Genomic DNA, 17630 nt, shown 5'->3' on the forward strand with positions numbered 1-17630 from the left:
TCATTATTTTCACAGAGGTCTTGCTGTTCTTATTGACAGTATACTTTCCCAGCTAAGGGTAGATTATAGGCTGTCCCTTTTACAGTTTTATTATTTAATTATTTTAAAATTTTATTGCTTTGAAAGAGCGAGAGCATGCATATGCGAGAGAGAGAGAGCGCAAGCATGAATGGGGGGAGCGTCAGAGGGAGAAACACAGTACCCACAGAGCAGGGAGCCCAATGTGGGACTCCATCCCAGGACCCTGGGACCATGACTGAGCCAAAGGTAGATGCTTAACCAACTGAGCCACCCAGACACTCTCTTTTACAGTTTTTGTGAATTTTTAATATATAAGTAAATTAACATAATTTTCCAAAATGATAAAAGATGGTAATAATATAATCTCTCTGCCAAGTCTTGTACTTCTGAGCACTTGCATGACATCCTAATTTCATTTTTATGATCTCTATTAGAAAACAGTATGTAAAGTTGTGTTTCATTTCCCTTTGACAGGTCAAGAAATCAAAGTTCAGAGAACTGTAGAATGGTTGGAAGCTGATGTATCAAGAAACCCCAAAGAAGAAACTTCTACTTCTGGTCCAATGTTCTCCCCACTATATTATGTTAATTCTCTGAAGACTACATTTTGAGAAGTGACAGAAACCAGGTAAAAACAACTGAGATACAATAGAGGCCAGTAAAACGCAATTTAATTTAGTGACCACCTGTCATATAGTGCATTTCCTGTTTGAAGATTTCTGAACATACAGTTATTTAAAACAGTTGGTATCAAGCAGTCTTTTTGCTAATGACCCCAACCCACTGCTTTCCTGCCACCAAGGTATTTTGAGCAGAACTATCTTACCTCTGCTCCTGAATATGTATCTGTTTGGAGGATGAGTTCATCCAGATCCACATCATTACTGATTGGCATAGAGTGAAACTGGAGGTTAAATATTTCCCTTCTTGTTGCTGCATCTGGTAAAGGCACATAGATGATTCTGTCAATTCTTCCAGGTCGCATCAAAGCCTATAAAGAAGATGATACCAAGAAGATCACCCAAACTCAGAACTGACATTCCACATGAAAGGTACCAAAGAAAGGGGATGTCTGGAATCTCATGAATAACCTACTATTACACATGATTAGTACATAAAACAAGTCCTAGTGATTCTATCATCTATTTCAAAGATCTAAACAAATAAACAATATTCAGAGTACTTTTGAGAATAGCAAAGCAATAATTCTGAGAGGCTTTCTGCTTCTCAGCAACTGTCAGGTCAATAAAAGATGGCTATTTTCTCTTAGGGAAATGTGTAATATGACTTATATTCATTACATCAAAAGGCTTTTTTTGGAACTTCCTGCAATAACTCTTAAAATATGGGCTAAGCTGTTTTAGAGAGCCCTCAAAATAGCATAGCTCTGATCAAAGAATACTTCTAGAGTTGAAAGTAGTCAAATGAACTTCCCTCATATTTTACGAGAGGCTAATGCCTAAATTATCTTAGAGCTAATAAAATTCATCTATTCATAAAACTTTATTGAGCATGCACTATATACCAGACATTGTTCTTGGTACTAGAAAACAGCATAAGATATGTGTAAGATAGATATGTGTAAGCATAAGATAGATATGTATAAAACTGATTGTGGTGATGGTTACATATGACTATAGATATACTAAAAGCCACTGAGTTGTGTATTTTAAATGGGTTAAAATTTTAATATAAATTCTATCTCAATAAAGTTATTAAAGCAGATATGGGTCTAAAACGTATATATGTGGGCACCTGGGTGGCTCAGTGGGTTAAAGTCTCTGCCTTCAGCTCAGGTCATGATCCCAGGGTCCTGGGATCGAGCCCCACATCGGGCTCTCTGCTCAGCGGGGAGCCTGCTTCCTCCTCTCTCTCTGCCTGCCTCTCTGCCTACTTGTGATCTCTCTCTTTCAAATAAATAAAAAATTCTAAAAAAATAAAAAAATAAATAAAAAATAAAATGTATATATGTATTAAGGGACTGGGGCAACTTTTAGTTGGGGTGGTGAGAGAAAGTCTCTCTGAGGTAACTTATTCAGATGTCCAAAGGAGTCAGCCTCAGAAAGATCTGGGGGAAGAGCATTCAAGGTATCACGTACAAAGAGCAAGAATGACTAATATGTTCCAGGGAAAGAAAAAAAAAAAAAAATCTGCGGTAGAGTGAATAAAGGGAAAAGAGGTAGGAATGAATTCCAAAAAATAGTCATAGGTGGATCATGAGGCCGTAAAAGACATAGTGAAGAGTGTGGATTGTATGTTAGTTGTAAAAAGACATCATTGAGAGGTTTTAAGTAGAAGGTGAACTGGTAAGATTTACATTAAAAGATCACTCACAGGATGATATCAAAGGTCTAATTTGTGTAACTACAGTCCCAGATGAAAAGGTAAGAGAAGATGGGCTAGAAAAAATATTTAAAGAAGAATAAGCCAGAATTTCTCCAATTTGGTAAACAAATTTACACAGTCAAGAAGTTCAGTGAATTTAAAATAAAATAAATATAAGGAAAACCACACCCAGGGGCACCTGGGTGGCTGAGTGGGTTGGGCCTCTCTGCCTTCAGCTCAGGTCATGATCTCAGGTCCTGGGATCGAGCCCTGCATCCCGCTCTCTGCTCCCCTGCCCCGCACCCACCCCGCCCCACCTGCCTCTCTCCCTATTTGTGATCTCTGTCAAATAAGTAAGTAAAATCTTAAAAAAAAAAAAAGAAAAGAAAAAAGAAAAGAAAAGAAAAAAACCACACCCAGACACGTCATAGCAAACTGTTAAAAACCAAAGACAAAATCTTGAAAGCTGCCAGACTTACAGAGAACAACAATTTGAATCACCAATGATTCTCAATCAAAACAATGAAGGGCAGAAACCAGCAGAACAACATCTTTAACGTGCTGAAAGAATAAAAATGTCACTCCAAAATTCTAGTACCAGAGAAAACATTCTTTAATGGTGAAGAAAAATGAAGTCATTTTCAGATAAAAGAAACCAAGAAAATTTGTTTCGAGCAGAATGGCACTACAGAAAATGCTAAATGACGTTCTTCAGGTTTAAGGGAAATGACATAAGATGGAAAATTGAATCTTCAGGAAGAAATGAAGAGTACTGGAAATGAAACACTACAAAACTGTACATGCTTTCCACCTCCAAAAAATTACTCTTGCTGCTGACATAATAAAAAATGGCATTTCTTGAAAATTTAAGAGACACTCACTTAGAATTAGTGAAACACAGCATATTTCTATATGTGCACTTTTGAATGAAATACCCAGAAAAAAGGTTTGATAGATATAAATACAGAAAATAAGAAAGACAGGAACTATAACATGAACATCTTCTAATTAAAAAACCAAAACCCTGAAAATGCAGCTGAGACCACATGTAAAATACTATAGAAAATACAAACATCGAAACCTCATATGGGTGCATAGCGGAAATCAGGTCTTAGAGAATCAGCTTGTGCGCACGTGCGCGCGCACACACACACAAACCATGATATCCTGTGAGTAATAAACTGTGAGTAATAAATTGTCCTCGGTCTCTGACCCAAGAATCTCATGTCATTAGCCAAGTCCCCATGAAATTGTGACAGGCTAACTTCTTAGCTTTCAAATAGGGTAAAGTCTCAGAATCTTTATAGTTCTTGATACGTATGTTCCTAATAATGGAGCCTCTAAATAATATAAAGCAAAATTTGACAGGATTAAAGAGATAAAAAGATAATTCCATAATCACAATAGGATATTTTAACTCTAGGCAATTACAGAACAACTAGAAAGCAAATCAGTAAAGATAGGAAGGACTGAGGATTTGAACAAGACTGTCAATCACTGTGACTGAATTGATAGTTATTTAATGACCACTATCCCCAACAACTGCAGAATACATATTTTTTTCAAGTACACTTGGTATAATCACTAAAATAGCTCATATGATGAGCCATTAAACAAAACTCAACAAATTCAAAAGGACTGAAATCATACAAAGTAGTGCTTTGACTATAATAAATTAGAAATGAATAAACAATAAGACATAGAGGAAAACCTCAAGCACCTGAAAATTAAACAACACCCAACCTAATAAGCCACAGGTCAAAGAGGAAATCATGAGGAAATTAGAAAGTGTTTTAAGTTGAATGATAATGCAAATCTAACATATCAAGATTTGTAGAATATACTTAAAAGCAGTACTAGAGACACATTTATAACTTTTTTAAAAAAAGATTTTATTTATTTATTGGACAGACAGAGATCACAAGTAGGCAGAGAGGCAGGCAGAGAGAGAGGAGGAAGCAGGCTCCCTGCTGAGCAGAGAGCCCAATGTGGCTTCTCCATCCCAGGACCCTGGGATCATGACCTGAGCTGAAGGCAGAGGCTTTAACCCACTGAGCCACCCAGGCGCTCCAAACTTATAACTTTAAATAGTAGGAGTGAAGTCCAAAATTAATGACCTAAGGTTCAAGAGTAAGTACAAGGAAGGAAATAATAAAGATGAGAGCAGAAATCAATTAAATAGTTAACAAATAGAGAAAATTGAAAGTCAAGGGTAATTTTCTGGAAAGACTTTTTTAAAAAGATTTATTTATTTATTTTAGAGAGAGAGAGAGTGAGTATACATGTGGGGAGAAGCAGAGAGAATCTCCAAGAAGATTCCACACTCAACATAGAGCCCAACATTGGGCTTGTCCTCATGACCCATTAGATTATGACCTGAACCAAAATCTGGAAAGATTTTTAAAAACTGATTAAATTCTAACTAGATTGAACAAGGATAAGAGTGAAAAAATCACCAACATCAGAAATGGAAGAGAAGTTATCACTACAGATCTACAGATAGCAATAAGAATAGTAAGAGAACACTGTGAACAACTTTATGACAATAAATTCAACAACTTTGATAAAAAATAAGTTTCTTTAAAAATCCAGTTACCAAAATGGACACAAAATGAAAAAAAACAAAATAAAAAGAACCCTATATTTATATTTTTAAATGGAAATGAATTAATAAAAAATTTAATTTATTATGAGTTTTACACCAAAAACCTCTAGGTCTAAATGGTTTCAGTTCTGAATTCTACCAAAGCAGAAATAACAGTAAGATTGTACAACCATTTCAGAATAAAGAAAAGGGAACACTTTTCAAGGTCCAAGTCTTTATGCAAAGGCAAAACACAAAAGACAAAAACTGGCAGGGGGAAAGGAAATATAGAACTTGGAAGAGGCAAAGGTAAAACTATCCTCATTTGCAGATGCCATGATTGTTTATGTAGAAATACTAAGGAACCTACAAAACTACTAGCAAGATTACAGAATACAAGTTTATTATAAGAATTGTATTTTACATATTAAACAGTAAATAGAAAATGAAGTTTTAAAAATCCACTTGAGAATATATAAAAAGAATAAAATGTAAAAGACAGAAATAAAATTAATAAACACTTTACTGGAAACTAGAACATTATTGAGAAAAATTAAAGACTTACATAAAGAGAGATATACCATGTTCATGAAGTAGAAGACTCAATATTAAGATATTCATTCTTTTCAAATTTATCTATAGACTCAGTGCAATTCCAATAAAAATTTCATAAGAGCTTTTGAAAAAACCTGACAAACATTATAAAATTTACATGGAAATGCAAATGAGAATAGTGAAAGCAAGTCAAAACAAAAAAGCTGAAGGACTTACACTACTTGATTTCAAAACTTGTAATGCTAAAAAAATCAAGACAGTGTGATAAGGTCCAGGGGATATAAATATAGATCAACAGAATAGATAAGGGAGTTCATAATGGTTTTTATTTTTACAGCATCCAACTAGGAAAGGAAAGCATAAATATAATGCTGTAACAACTAGATACTCTTATTTATTTATAAAAAAGACTTATTATTTAATTGATTTTAATAAAATCAATTTTAAAAGATTTTTTAAAATCTTTTTTAAAAAGATTTTAAAGATTTTACTTTTTTAAAGATTTTACTTTTTTTAAAGATTTACTTATTTTAAAGATTTTAAAAGATTTTTTAAAAGATTTTAAAGATTTTACTTTTTTTAAAAGATTTACTTATTTTAAAGATTTTAAAAGATTTTTTTAAAGATTTTTAAAAATTTTAAAGATTTTTTTAAAGATTTTACTTATTTGTCCGAGAGAGAACACACAAGCAGGGGAAGCAGCAGGCAGAGGGAAAAGCAGGCTCCCCCCTGAGCAAGGAGCCCCTTCTGGGACTCAACCCCAGAACCATGGGATCATGACCTGAGCCAAAGGCAGAAGCCTAAGTAACTGAACCACCCAGGAGTCTTATTATTTTATTTTAGGGAGTGAGAGAGCAAATAAAGAAGGGAGGGACAGAGGGAAAGGGAGAGAGAGTCTTAAGGAGACTCTGGGCTGAGCGTGGAGCCCACTTGGGTGCTCAATCTCATGATCCTGAGATCATGACCTCAGTTGAAACCAAGAGTTGCATGATTAACCAACTATGCCATCCAGGTGCCCCTCAGAACTCATTTTTAAAATGAACACTGATCCTTACTTGACATTTCAAAAATTAACCTGACATGGATCATAAAATTCAATGTATGAGCTAAAACTACAAACTTCTAGAAGTATAAAAAATTAACTGGTCTTTAAAAAATTAATTTTTTTTCTCTTCAAAAGATACCTTTAAGAAAATAAAAAGGCAAGCTACACACTGGGATAAAATGTCAATAGGCATAACTGACAAAAAAATTTTGGATCCAGGGCGCCTGGGTGGCTCAGTGGGTTAAGCCGCTGCCTTCGGCTCAGGTCATGATCTCAGGGTCCTGGGATTGAGTCCCGCATCGGGCTCTCTGCTCAGCAGGGAGCCTGCTTCCTTCTCTCTCTCTCTGCCTGCCTCTCAGTGTACTTGTAATTTCTCTCTGTCAAATAAATAAATAAAATCTTTAAAAAAAAAAATTTTGGATCCAAAATATACAAAGAAACCTTAAAAATAAAATAATAAGAACACAACCAAGAGAAATTGGGCAAAAAATTTGAACAGAATTTCATAAAAGAAACTATATGGTTGGGAAGTAAGTAAATGAAAAGCTGCTCAACATCACTAGTTACCAGATCAAAGCAAATTTAAATCACAATGTGATGACATAATTACATTCTTATAAAAATGACTAAAATGACAATACCAAAGATTGAAAAAGGATAAGGATAAGGAGCAATAAGAACTCATACAGTGTTAATGGGAATATAAGATATAAGATATAAGATATAAGATATAAGATACAATCACCACTTTGGAAAACTGTCAGTTTCTTAAAAGGTCAAACATTTCCCACCATAGCAACCTAGCTACTCTACTCTTAGGTATTTACTCAAGAGGAACAAAAACATATACCCAGACTTGCACATGGATGTTCATAGCAGCTTTATTCACAATAGCCCTAAACTGTAAACAACTCAAATGTCCACCAATTCATGCATGGATAAACAAAGTATGTATATACATATAAGTGAACACTAACTGGCAATAAAATGAATCAACTATTGATACACTTAACAACATGCATGAGGTCTCAAATCATTTTATTGAGTTAAAGAAATTAGACATGAAAGAATACACGTTACATAATTCCATTTACCTAAAATACTAGAAAAAAACAATCTAATCTATAATTACGAAAAGCAGACCAGTGGTAGTTTGGAACCTGGGGCAGAAGAAAAGATGGGTTACCAAGTGAGCAGAAGTAATGTTTTGGGGTTGACTGAAATATTTTCTACCTTGATTGCAAAGGTGGTGACACAGGTTTACATACATATATATATATATTTTTTAAGATTTTATTTATTTATTTGACACACACACACACACACACAGAAATCACAGGTAGGCACAGAGGCAGGCAGAGAGAGAGGGGGAAGCAGGCTCCTTGCTGAGCAGAGAGCCCAATGTGGGGCTCTATCCCAGGACCCTGAGATCATGACTTGAGCCAAAGGCAGAGGCTTAACCCGCTGAGCCACCCAGGCACCCGCAGGTTTACGTATGTTTACATTAATTGTATACTTTAAATAATGCAGTTTATTATGGCATGTAAATTATAAATAAAGTTGATTTAAAAAGCAGTAACTTGTATTTGTTAGAGACTCGGTATTTTTCAATCAATCATTAAATTCAAGGCCATTGGAGATGTTCTCAGATGATAAGCAATTTGAAAAAAGTCACACAGAAGTGGTCAATTAAAAAAAACAAAGAAGTGGTCAATAAGAGAAGGAATACTTACTTAATAACAGATCAATTTTTATGATTTGGCCATGAGGATAGATTGGCAGATATCACCAAGCATTTCAATCCTATAGTCAACTCATTCTCTCTCTTTTAAAAATTTACTTTATTGTGCTTATGTTTAGGGTTCTAAATAGACTATTAAAGTTAATGGGATCAATTCCATTATATCTCATACCAGTGCTTCATAAAACATTCCAGTAAATGTTAACAGATGTAATGCAGAAAAAGCTTTTCTTGTTAAATAACATTTGGGAAACAACGGGTAGAAGCAAAATTAAACAGCTTGGCTTCCATATGCAAAAATTTTTGGAACCCATACTAATAAAAATTTCCAAGAGAAGTCTACAGTAGTATATACAAATATTATCCCAAATTCTAATCAAACATCTCAAAAGTTAATATTCCATTTTCACTTTGGAAAATGCTGGTGTGTACTTTCTGCATATGTCTCAATATCTACAATATGGTGAATGATATAATAATAATTATATAATTATATATTATATTTATATATCATATATAATATAGAATATAATATAGAATTATATTATATATGATACAGAATAATTAAATATATTAATAATTATATTAATAGATAACTATTAATTCTTAAGTTATGTATAAATTGGCAAGCAAAAAGTCAATTAACAAAGACACAGTAAAGGTAACTTCCTTTGTTTAAAAATGACTGTTTTGGCGTGCCTGGGTAGCTCAGTGGGTTAAGCCTCTGCCTTTGGCTCAGGTCATGATCTCAGGGTCCTGGGATCAAGCCCCCCCATTGGGCTCTCTGCTCAGTGGAGAGCCTGCATACCCCCTCTCTCTGCCTGCCTCTTTGTCTGTCAAATAAATAAACTCTTTTAAAAAAAAAGGACTGTTTTGGGGCACCTGGGTGGCTCAGTGGGTTAAGCCTCTTCCTTTGGCTCAGGTCATGATCTCAGGGTCCTGGGATCAAGCCCCGCATGGGGCTCTCCACTCAGTGGGGAGCCTGCTTCCCCACCTCTCTCTACCTACTTGTGATCTCTGGCTGTCAAATAAATAAATAAAATCTTAAAAAAAAAAAAGACTGTTTTAATTATTTAATTATCTGTACCCAACATTAGTACATTAGGTAAAAATGATACATGATCAGCTTCCTTGAAATGTACTTAATTAAGTTTTCAACCTGCATTTCAATTATGGGGAATTACTTCTCCCCTACCTACAACATATATAGGATTCAGTAAACTAGAATGATTCCAGTAAATATATGTTTTCAAATTATTAAAAGTATTAGTTAAGGCAAATAACATTAATGTTTATATAGCTCTTAAGAATCTATAAACCACTTTTCACATACTGTATTTTACTTAATATTTCTCCAAATCCTGTGAAGTAGTTATTGTCATATACCTATTATAAAACAGAGAATGAAGCCCTGGAACATACAATAAAAGGCAGAAGTAGGCTGAATGTTGAATCAGTTCTCTTTTTACTTTACTATCCTATCAGTATAATGATACAACAGTATAGATGGACAAATGAAAAAAATTCTTGTTCTGAAATATGATATACATAGCAAAAGAAATTTAAATAATTCTTGCATCAAAAAAAATATTATGTAACTACTTGGGCCAGGCCCTGTTTTAGGTGCTGGGGAAATAGCTGTAAATGGTTTGGTTATTTTTTAAAGTTGAAGTTATCCTTTTCACCCTTATGGGAAAACTCATATTCTAGGCTATTTTAAAATTTCCTTTCCAATAGATCAACAACACAGCAAAGGATATAGAGTACACACGTCATCTAAGTTATTGGAACAACACTCAGCATGCATCTAGGTGCACCCCGTTCCCCCCCTCCATACACAAGTTGTAACTGTCCCTGGGCAGTGCAGGTTGAGTATACTTCAATGATTATAACATCTGGGCCAACAGCCAGCTGGTCTTTTTCTGGTCTGATCTTGTCAGTGAAAGTTAGCTTAAAAAATAGTAGGAAAGAGCTTTCCTTCCTGTAGAACCCTGAATGAGTTAACACCCTTCCTAGAATTTCTTTAAAAATACTGTTCTGGGATATTAGGGTGGAAGAATGCATTCTGAATGATGGCATGTTCTGTTATTTTAAAATCAACATATGACAACTCTCAATGAAAAAATAAGACAACCCTTCCTAATACTACTCTGAGCCCTACTAGCCTAAGGTCATAGATACTGTGGCTGTTACCTTAAAACTCTACTTAAAAATATCATAGGGCAAACCGCCTTTTCAAGAGAACTTATTCAAGAGCTTGTCAAGTCCCTATATCTCAGCCCTGGTTTCTTCATGTGTGAGAAGGTGGTCCTTTACTCAGAGAGGGCTGTGTACATCTGACAAGAATTCTCCTCAAAATATACAGATGAAGAAATATCCCTACACAATTCTGTTAAATAATTCCATAAAGTTCACCTGAAATCTTTTGGTGCACCCAGGACTACAAATTATTACATGACCTATTAAATGGGACTTCCAACCCTGATTCTAGGACTCCATTATAGTATCTTTCTGAAGGAAGTGCCCACAGCTTATGTTACATGGTGATTACTGAAAATGTGTTGTTATTTTAGTTGATTATACCAATTAATTAAATTAATACCATTATCTTTTCTTTTCTGACCTTTCCAAAAAGGACTTAAAAGCATTTCTGGTATTTCATATTAAGGATTCTTAATGATTCAACTCTATTACCACAGTTATAGGGCAGCTTTTTAAAATAAAATTCTGCAATTTGACACTTGTAATTTCATATTCTATCAAATGTTTAAATCTAATTTAGTTGGTATAGAAATACTTGTTCAGACCAAGGTATTAAAACAGACACTTTGAAAAATCAGGTCCCATGGCTCTCATTTATTTTGAATGATCAACAGGGTGTGTATGTGATGGTAGGGAGTGCCTTCCTCTAGGAAAGACTTTTTACTCTAATTATATTAGACATTACTCTAATTACATCTTTACATTTTACTCTAATAAAAACATATCAGTGTATCATGATGCATGGAAAAAACAGATCCGGAAACTGGGAAGAGAGGTGGATCCTTGGTAACAGCTCTGATTTACTTAAAAGAAACCCTGAACTTATTCTAGGCATCTCCCTTTCTTTCTAAATTTGACGGATAGGCAGTAGGCATGGTTAATGCTACTTCTTAATTCCATCCTGAAATGGTCATCTCTCCTCCATCTTCTTCATTACGTATTTATGTGTTTGTTTACTGTCCGTCTTTCCCAACAGGCTGTAGGCTGTATATAATGGCAGGGGTCATATTCTTTTATTCAACACTGTAGACTCGGCAACAGCACACACAAGGCACTCAATGAGTCAAGACAACACAATCTCTTGTCTAGAATATCATAACTGCCTTGCTAGTTGTTTTTTCTGCATGGAGTCTAATTCTTTCCTTCTTCTTCCTCCCCTAATCTATATCACTGCAAAAGTGATTTTTTTTTTTTTTTAAAGATTATTTATTTGACAGAGAGAGAGAGAGAGACAGGTAGAAGGAAAGGGAGAAGCAGGCTCCCCGCTGATCAAAGAGCCTGGTGGGCGCGGGGCTCCATCCCAGAAGCTGAGGATCATGCCCTGAGCCGAAAGCAGACATTTAACGGACTGAGCTACCCAGGTGGCCCAAAAGTGATTACTCTTATACTGCAAATACAGTAACCTATTTTATAACCATCTAATGGCACCTTAAGGGCAAGAGTCAAATTCATAGGCTTTCAAGGCCTCTATAATTTTGATATAACTCTCCTACCTTATCTGCAGTTCCTTAAGCACACCTGAGCACTCACAGTTAGCCAAAATCACCATGCTACTGCTCTCTGCTACCTTGTCTTCACACATATTTCTTTCTCTGTTCAGAATATTTTATCTCCTTGTCTGACAAGTTCTACTTTTCTCAATTCACAGCCTTTTCGTAATAGAGTAAGGAGAACTTACAGCAACATGCTTGCTCTCTTATCATTAAGAGAAACCTGAAAAAGGAATCACTAAAAGAGAGGAGACCCTAGAACATGCCTATATTTATTAAATCTTTCCATGTGTTGGCCCACATTACTCAGCCTAGAGATGGACATAGTTGACTTCTAGAAAATTTTTTTATCTTTGACTTTAGCTGCTATCTTTAAGAATTTTTATTTCCAACTTTATTGAGGAATAATTGACAAATACAATTGCATATATTTTAGTGTACATGATTTGACGTACACATACATTATGAAATGATTACCAAGATCAAAGTAATTAACATACCCATCAATATATCCAACAAAGTGAACTCAATTTTGTATATAGTGAGAACACTTAAGATCTACTCTCAGTAAATTTCAAGTACACAACACCTTATTTTTAACTATACTCACTATGCTGAACATCAAATCCTCAGAACTTACTCATCTTATATTTGAAAGTGTACTCTTTGACCAAATTGTCCCCATTTCTCCATAGCCTCTTGGCAAAAACCATTCTACTTTTGGTTTCTAGAAATTGTGTGTGTGTGTGTGTGTGTGTGTTAAGATTACACTGTACGTGATACCATACAGTATTTGTCTTTCTCTGTCTGGTTTATCTCACTTTAGCTACTATCTTTTAAGGCTTGAAGTTCTCAATGTTTCAGGGAATACGATTTTATAATATATTTTATGTAATTCAGTAATTCAAAAGTTTAATTAGACTGAAGGAAGAATAGCTTTAGAGACTAAAAAAATAGGCAATATTTTGCAAAACCCATTCAACGCCTTACAAGAAACACTCTTCATTATATTATTTGGTAATTAAACTTTGAGACAATGAGGAAAAAAAATATAGAAAGTATACTTAAGTTGGGTAAACAGTTGCTGAACAGGTATCAGGAAACCGAAATGGATTTTATATAAAATTTGAAAAAGAAAATCTTGGGGCACCTGGTTGGCTCAGTTATTGAGCATCTGCCTTTGGCTCAGGTCATGATCCCAGGGTCCTAGGACTGAACCCATCATCGGGCTCCCTCCTCAGCGGGAAGCCTGCTTTTTTTTCTCTCTCCCACTAACTACCCTACTTGTATTCCCTCTCTCGCTGTCTCTCTCTCTCTCTGTATCAAATAAATAAATTAAAAAAAAAAAAGAAAAAAAAATCTTAACTATCCACATATTTTGAAAGTAACTAAAAAACACTGATTGATAAACTTTTTTGTGCAAAGCACTATTAACAATACAAAGAAGGGTAATACTTGGCTCTTACTTTTCAGATATTAACATATTAAAAGCAGAAAACACTCAACATACAGAGTTAAGTACAAGTTTTAATCAACAGGCTAAGATAGTAGCACAAAAGATGACAAAATACATGAACAATTGCCACATTAACTAAAAATTTAAGGATGAGAATTAAATTGGATCTTGACAAATGCTGTGATACTAAAAACCAATCATTTTAATGAGATAAATTCAGCAACATTTACCTAATTGATATATATTTTAATTTTTATTTTATTTTTGTTTTTTAAAAAGATTTATTTATTTTTGAGAGGGAGAGAGGAGAGAGAGAGAACAAGTAGGGGGAGGGGCAGAGGGAGCAGCAGACTTCTTGTGGGGCTGGGAGACCGTCACGGGACTCCATCCCAGGACTCTGGGACCATGACCTGAGCCGAAGGCAAATGCTTAACTGACTGAGCCACCCAGGCGCCCCTATAAAACATTTTTAGAAAGACAGAAATAGCTGAGAGGAAGATGTTAGAGATCAAGATCAATGACAGTTAAAATAAGCAATAGGCTCTGTTGATCCAAGGAAACCAATTTTTAGAATTCTTTTATAGCTTTTAGCTTAGTAACTCTTTTTATAAGAAATAACTTGACATCTTTTAATTTTATAGTATAACTGAGTAAGTAGTAATGATATATATTTATACTGTGCTCATCATCATTTACATAAGTAACCCTTTTGAGATGGTATATTTGATACCATGGGGAATGTAATCTATGGGAGAAAGAAACGGTTTACAAAAAGAAGTGAGACTTTTTATTTGTATTTTTAAAAACACAAAATCACTATTGGTGCAGTAGTAATGTCTAAGCTTAAAATGAAATGATTACATCTGGCTCAGAAAATGGAAAGTGAGAATTTTAGAGGAGTTAAAATTAGTTGACTTAAGACTTTGGAAAAGAGGCACTTCAAATTTCCTTTAAAAAACCCAGAAACACTTCCCTGATCTGAATAAGCTGGACCTTAAATGGCAATCAGGGGAAATTTACTGGGCTGAGAAGGTAGGAAAAGGCCAAACAAATACTCTGCACAAATAATAAAGGTACAGCAATGTAAACACCATTCCTGAGAAGGAAAAAGTTTTAGTCAGGTCACAAGGTGAGACAGACCTTCCCAACTGCTACCCAGGGAACAGATTACAGTAAGATTCTGCTTCCTTCAGTGCTCAGGTGGGCCAGAAGCCCAGAGAAGCCAGAGACTCTAGAGAGTCAGACAGTGACTTTATCTGGTTATTTTTCCACATGTGACAGGTCACAAAAAAAGTTTAAGAACTGGCGGAGGATTCTTGAAAACGTGGGGATATGAAAGTAGGTGAAGTAAAAACAAACAAAAAACAACTCCAGGGGTATGATTATATACATACAGTGGGTGATGTCAAGGACTGTGGTCTTTATCTTAAAGCCCATAGGAAACCATGGAAGGTCTTTAATCAAGTGAAGGACAGGCTCAATTTTTAAGAAAGTAAACAATTCTGGCAGCAGTGTGGAGGTGGCACAGAAATGAAGTGTAACTTCCAGTTAGGAAGCTAATACAATCTTGAGGTCTTAAATTAGAACATGAATAATAACATAGGCAGTGAACCTGTAAAGGACGATTTAAGAAATATCTTTGAAGTAAAACTGCCCAAAGTCTTCAACTTATTATTAGACATTTCCCCCTTTGACAATGCCTCTCCATTTTGCAAAGGAAGATAAAGATAAAGCAGGAATTTATTTTTGATAGATTTGTATTTGTATTCTGCAAAGAGAACAATACTTGCCCAATTAAATCTGGATCTTCTAAGCAGTTTTTCAACTGCTGGAAATGCTTTTTTAAGACAACATTTCAATTCATATTATAGCTACTTACAATATCCAGTTACTCCTAGAGTTGCAGGAGTTTTTAGCACTCCGTTTGAGGCTTCACAGAGCAGTTCAATTCCACAAACATATGCCGAGTATCTACTTATGTGCCAGGCACAGGATTAGGCACTAGGGTTACAGTGTTCTTTGTTCTTGGGAAAATAATGCTTTTAAAAAGGATTTCTGTATGACAACATCCAAGCATGTGTTTGTATGAAAACAAATAAGTCAGTTGGTCTGTAGGCTGTCTGTCTAATGTTGGGCTTGCTCAGTTTTGTAAAGACCCGCAGTGCCATGCAAGAAAAGACTTGATGCCTTTGACAGCAGGGGTGCGGAATGAACCACGATACCTGGCAGACCTTGATGAATACAAAAGAGTAAAGAAAAGAGAACAACATCAATACATACACACACACTCACAAATTCTTTTACTAGAATGTTTTTCATCCGTTTCTATTCAAAAGGCCCAAAACAGTATTTAACTAGAACTAATCTTAATTTTTCCTCTTATAAAAAGTGTATTTGCTTTTTGATAAACTACAGAGAAAAACTGAAAACAATGCAGTTAATCTTTGGAAGATCTCTATAAAATTCCATCTTTTAAAAGTTCTCCACAGGGGGCACCTGGGTGGCTCAGTGGATTAAAGCCTCTGCCTTTGGCTCCAGTCATGATCTGGATATCATGACCCATGATATTCTGAATCCTGGAATCGAGCCCCATGTAGGGCTCTCTGCTCAGCGGGGAGCCTGCTTCCTCCTTTCTCTCTCTGGCTGCCTCTCTGTCTGCTTGTGATCTCTGTCTGTCAAATAGATAAATAAAATCTTAAAAAAAAAAAAGTTCTCCACAGGATGGAAGGATGGGGAATAGACTTCCTTACATGTATACATTGATTTTTATGGTATTTAAATGTCAACAAACCCATAGTCTCTAAACAGGGGTGAACGGTGAGGCGTGGTGGGGATGGGGAAAAATCCTCTGTCCCCTGCTTCTTTCTCTAGTATCATTTCCCATTACTTGGCCCCTCCCTGCCCTTTACCTTCTGCTAATACCAAACTCCTTACAGTTTCCTGAAAATATCACATCCCCACACATCTCTGTACCTCTGTATGTGCTGATCTCTCTGTCTGAACAGTCCTACCCCACCTCTATGCCATGTACTCTAGGAAAATTCTAGTTCTTTCTTCAAATCACTTCTGCACACACAAAAGAATATTTTCTTCTTTATATTACTTCTAAACACCATTTGCCAGTCTGTTGCACATATTAATTACAAGATTTGTTTACATACTCTAATGTCTCCATTGCACCATAAGGTATTCAAGGGACATAACATTTTTCCAAATTAAAAAAAAAATTAAGTTCATCAAAATGTAAAGTGATCTATCTGCAGACACCTAGCTACCAGATGCAGACACATGCAGACAAGAAATACGTAAGATAGCGGCTTGTACCAAAAATACATTGCTGAGAATATGAATTTTCTGGATAGTTGGATTTTTTTAGCTAACTATATAAAAATCATTTTTAAAAACTTAAAATAGCAATCTTCTGGTGTACACTATATACAATGGATGATATGTTAAATATAAGTGAAACTTTTCTTATTGATTCAGTTTTGCACCTCTCTTATAATTAAACATTATTTGGTGCTAAAGGAAACTGTTAAGGATAGAGAGGTAGCAAGACAGGTTTATGCAGCATGACTTGAAGGGACACCACAGGACCGATGGGACTGACTGCTGAACAGCACTATAGAGCTGGACAGACTGCCTCCTTGTCCACACTTGTAGGGTTCATGATTTTTCTATAGTCACTAAGCTGAACACTGCTGTTTCCTTGCCTCCCTCACCAAATGGACTGATCATTTTTTTCTCCTCCTGCCAACATCTCAATTTTTAGGGTATAAAATATCCAAGTATAGGAAGTTCTTTCTTTTCTTTTAAACATTTATTTAGTTGAGAAAGAGCGAGTGCATCTGTATGTGGGTGGAGGGGTAAAGGGAGACACTCTCGAGCAGACTCCCTGCTGAGGCGGAGCCCCACGTGGGCTCGATCTCATGACCCATGATATTCTGACCTGAGCAGAAACCAAGAGCCAGATGCTCAGTTGAGCCACCCATGCGTCCCTGGGAAGGTATTTCTTATCAATCCCAACATCTAAGAGTGCAGGGATGTTTTGCCCTTTTTCTTTGCCCCCTTTCTGGGGAATAAAACTTATCTGGCTGGTGCTGGCCCACTTCTGAGCTCTGTGACCATTAGTACTACATCCGGTTTGGCTA

The 17630-nt window shown here is 35.5% G+C and overlaps 1 protein-coding gene across 4 annotated transcripts in view; it reads right to left on the reverse strand.

The window, feature by feature from the left end:
• The window catches only part of AFG2A (AFG2 AAA ATPase homolog A), a 333130-nt gene that overhangs the window by 65927 nt on the left and 249573 nt on the right, over window positions 1–17630 (reverse strand). For 2 of the 4 annotated variants that reach the window (XM_059168987.1, XM_059168980.1), the window contains one exon: window positions 848–1012. The exons of 1 other annotated variant lie outside the window; for it this stretch is intronic. In XM_059168987.1, coding sequence (XP_059024970.1) covers window positions 848–1012 — 165 coding nt within the window. Of the gene's footprint in view, window positions 1–847; window positions 1013–17630 lie in introns of those variants that run through there. One more of the 4 variants, XR_009352283.1, reaches the window with a different exon arrangement.

This window comes from Mustela lutreola, chromosome 1 (assembly GCF_030435805.1).
Source record: "Mustela lutreola isolate mMusLut2 chromosome 1, mMusLut2.pri, whole genome shotgun sequence".
Taxonomy (NCBI): Eukaryota; Metazoa; Chordata; class Mammalia; order Carnivora; family Mustelidae; genus Mustela; species Mustela lutreola.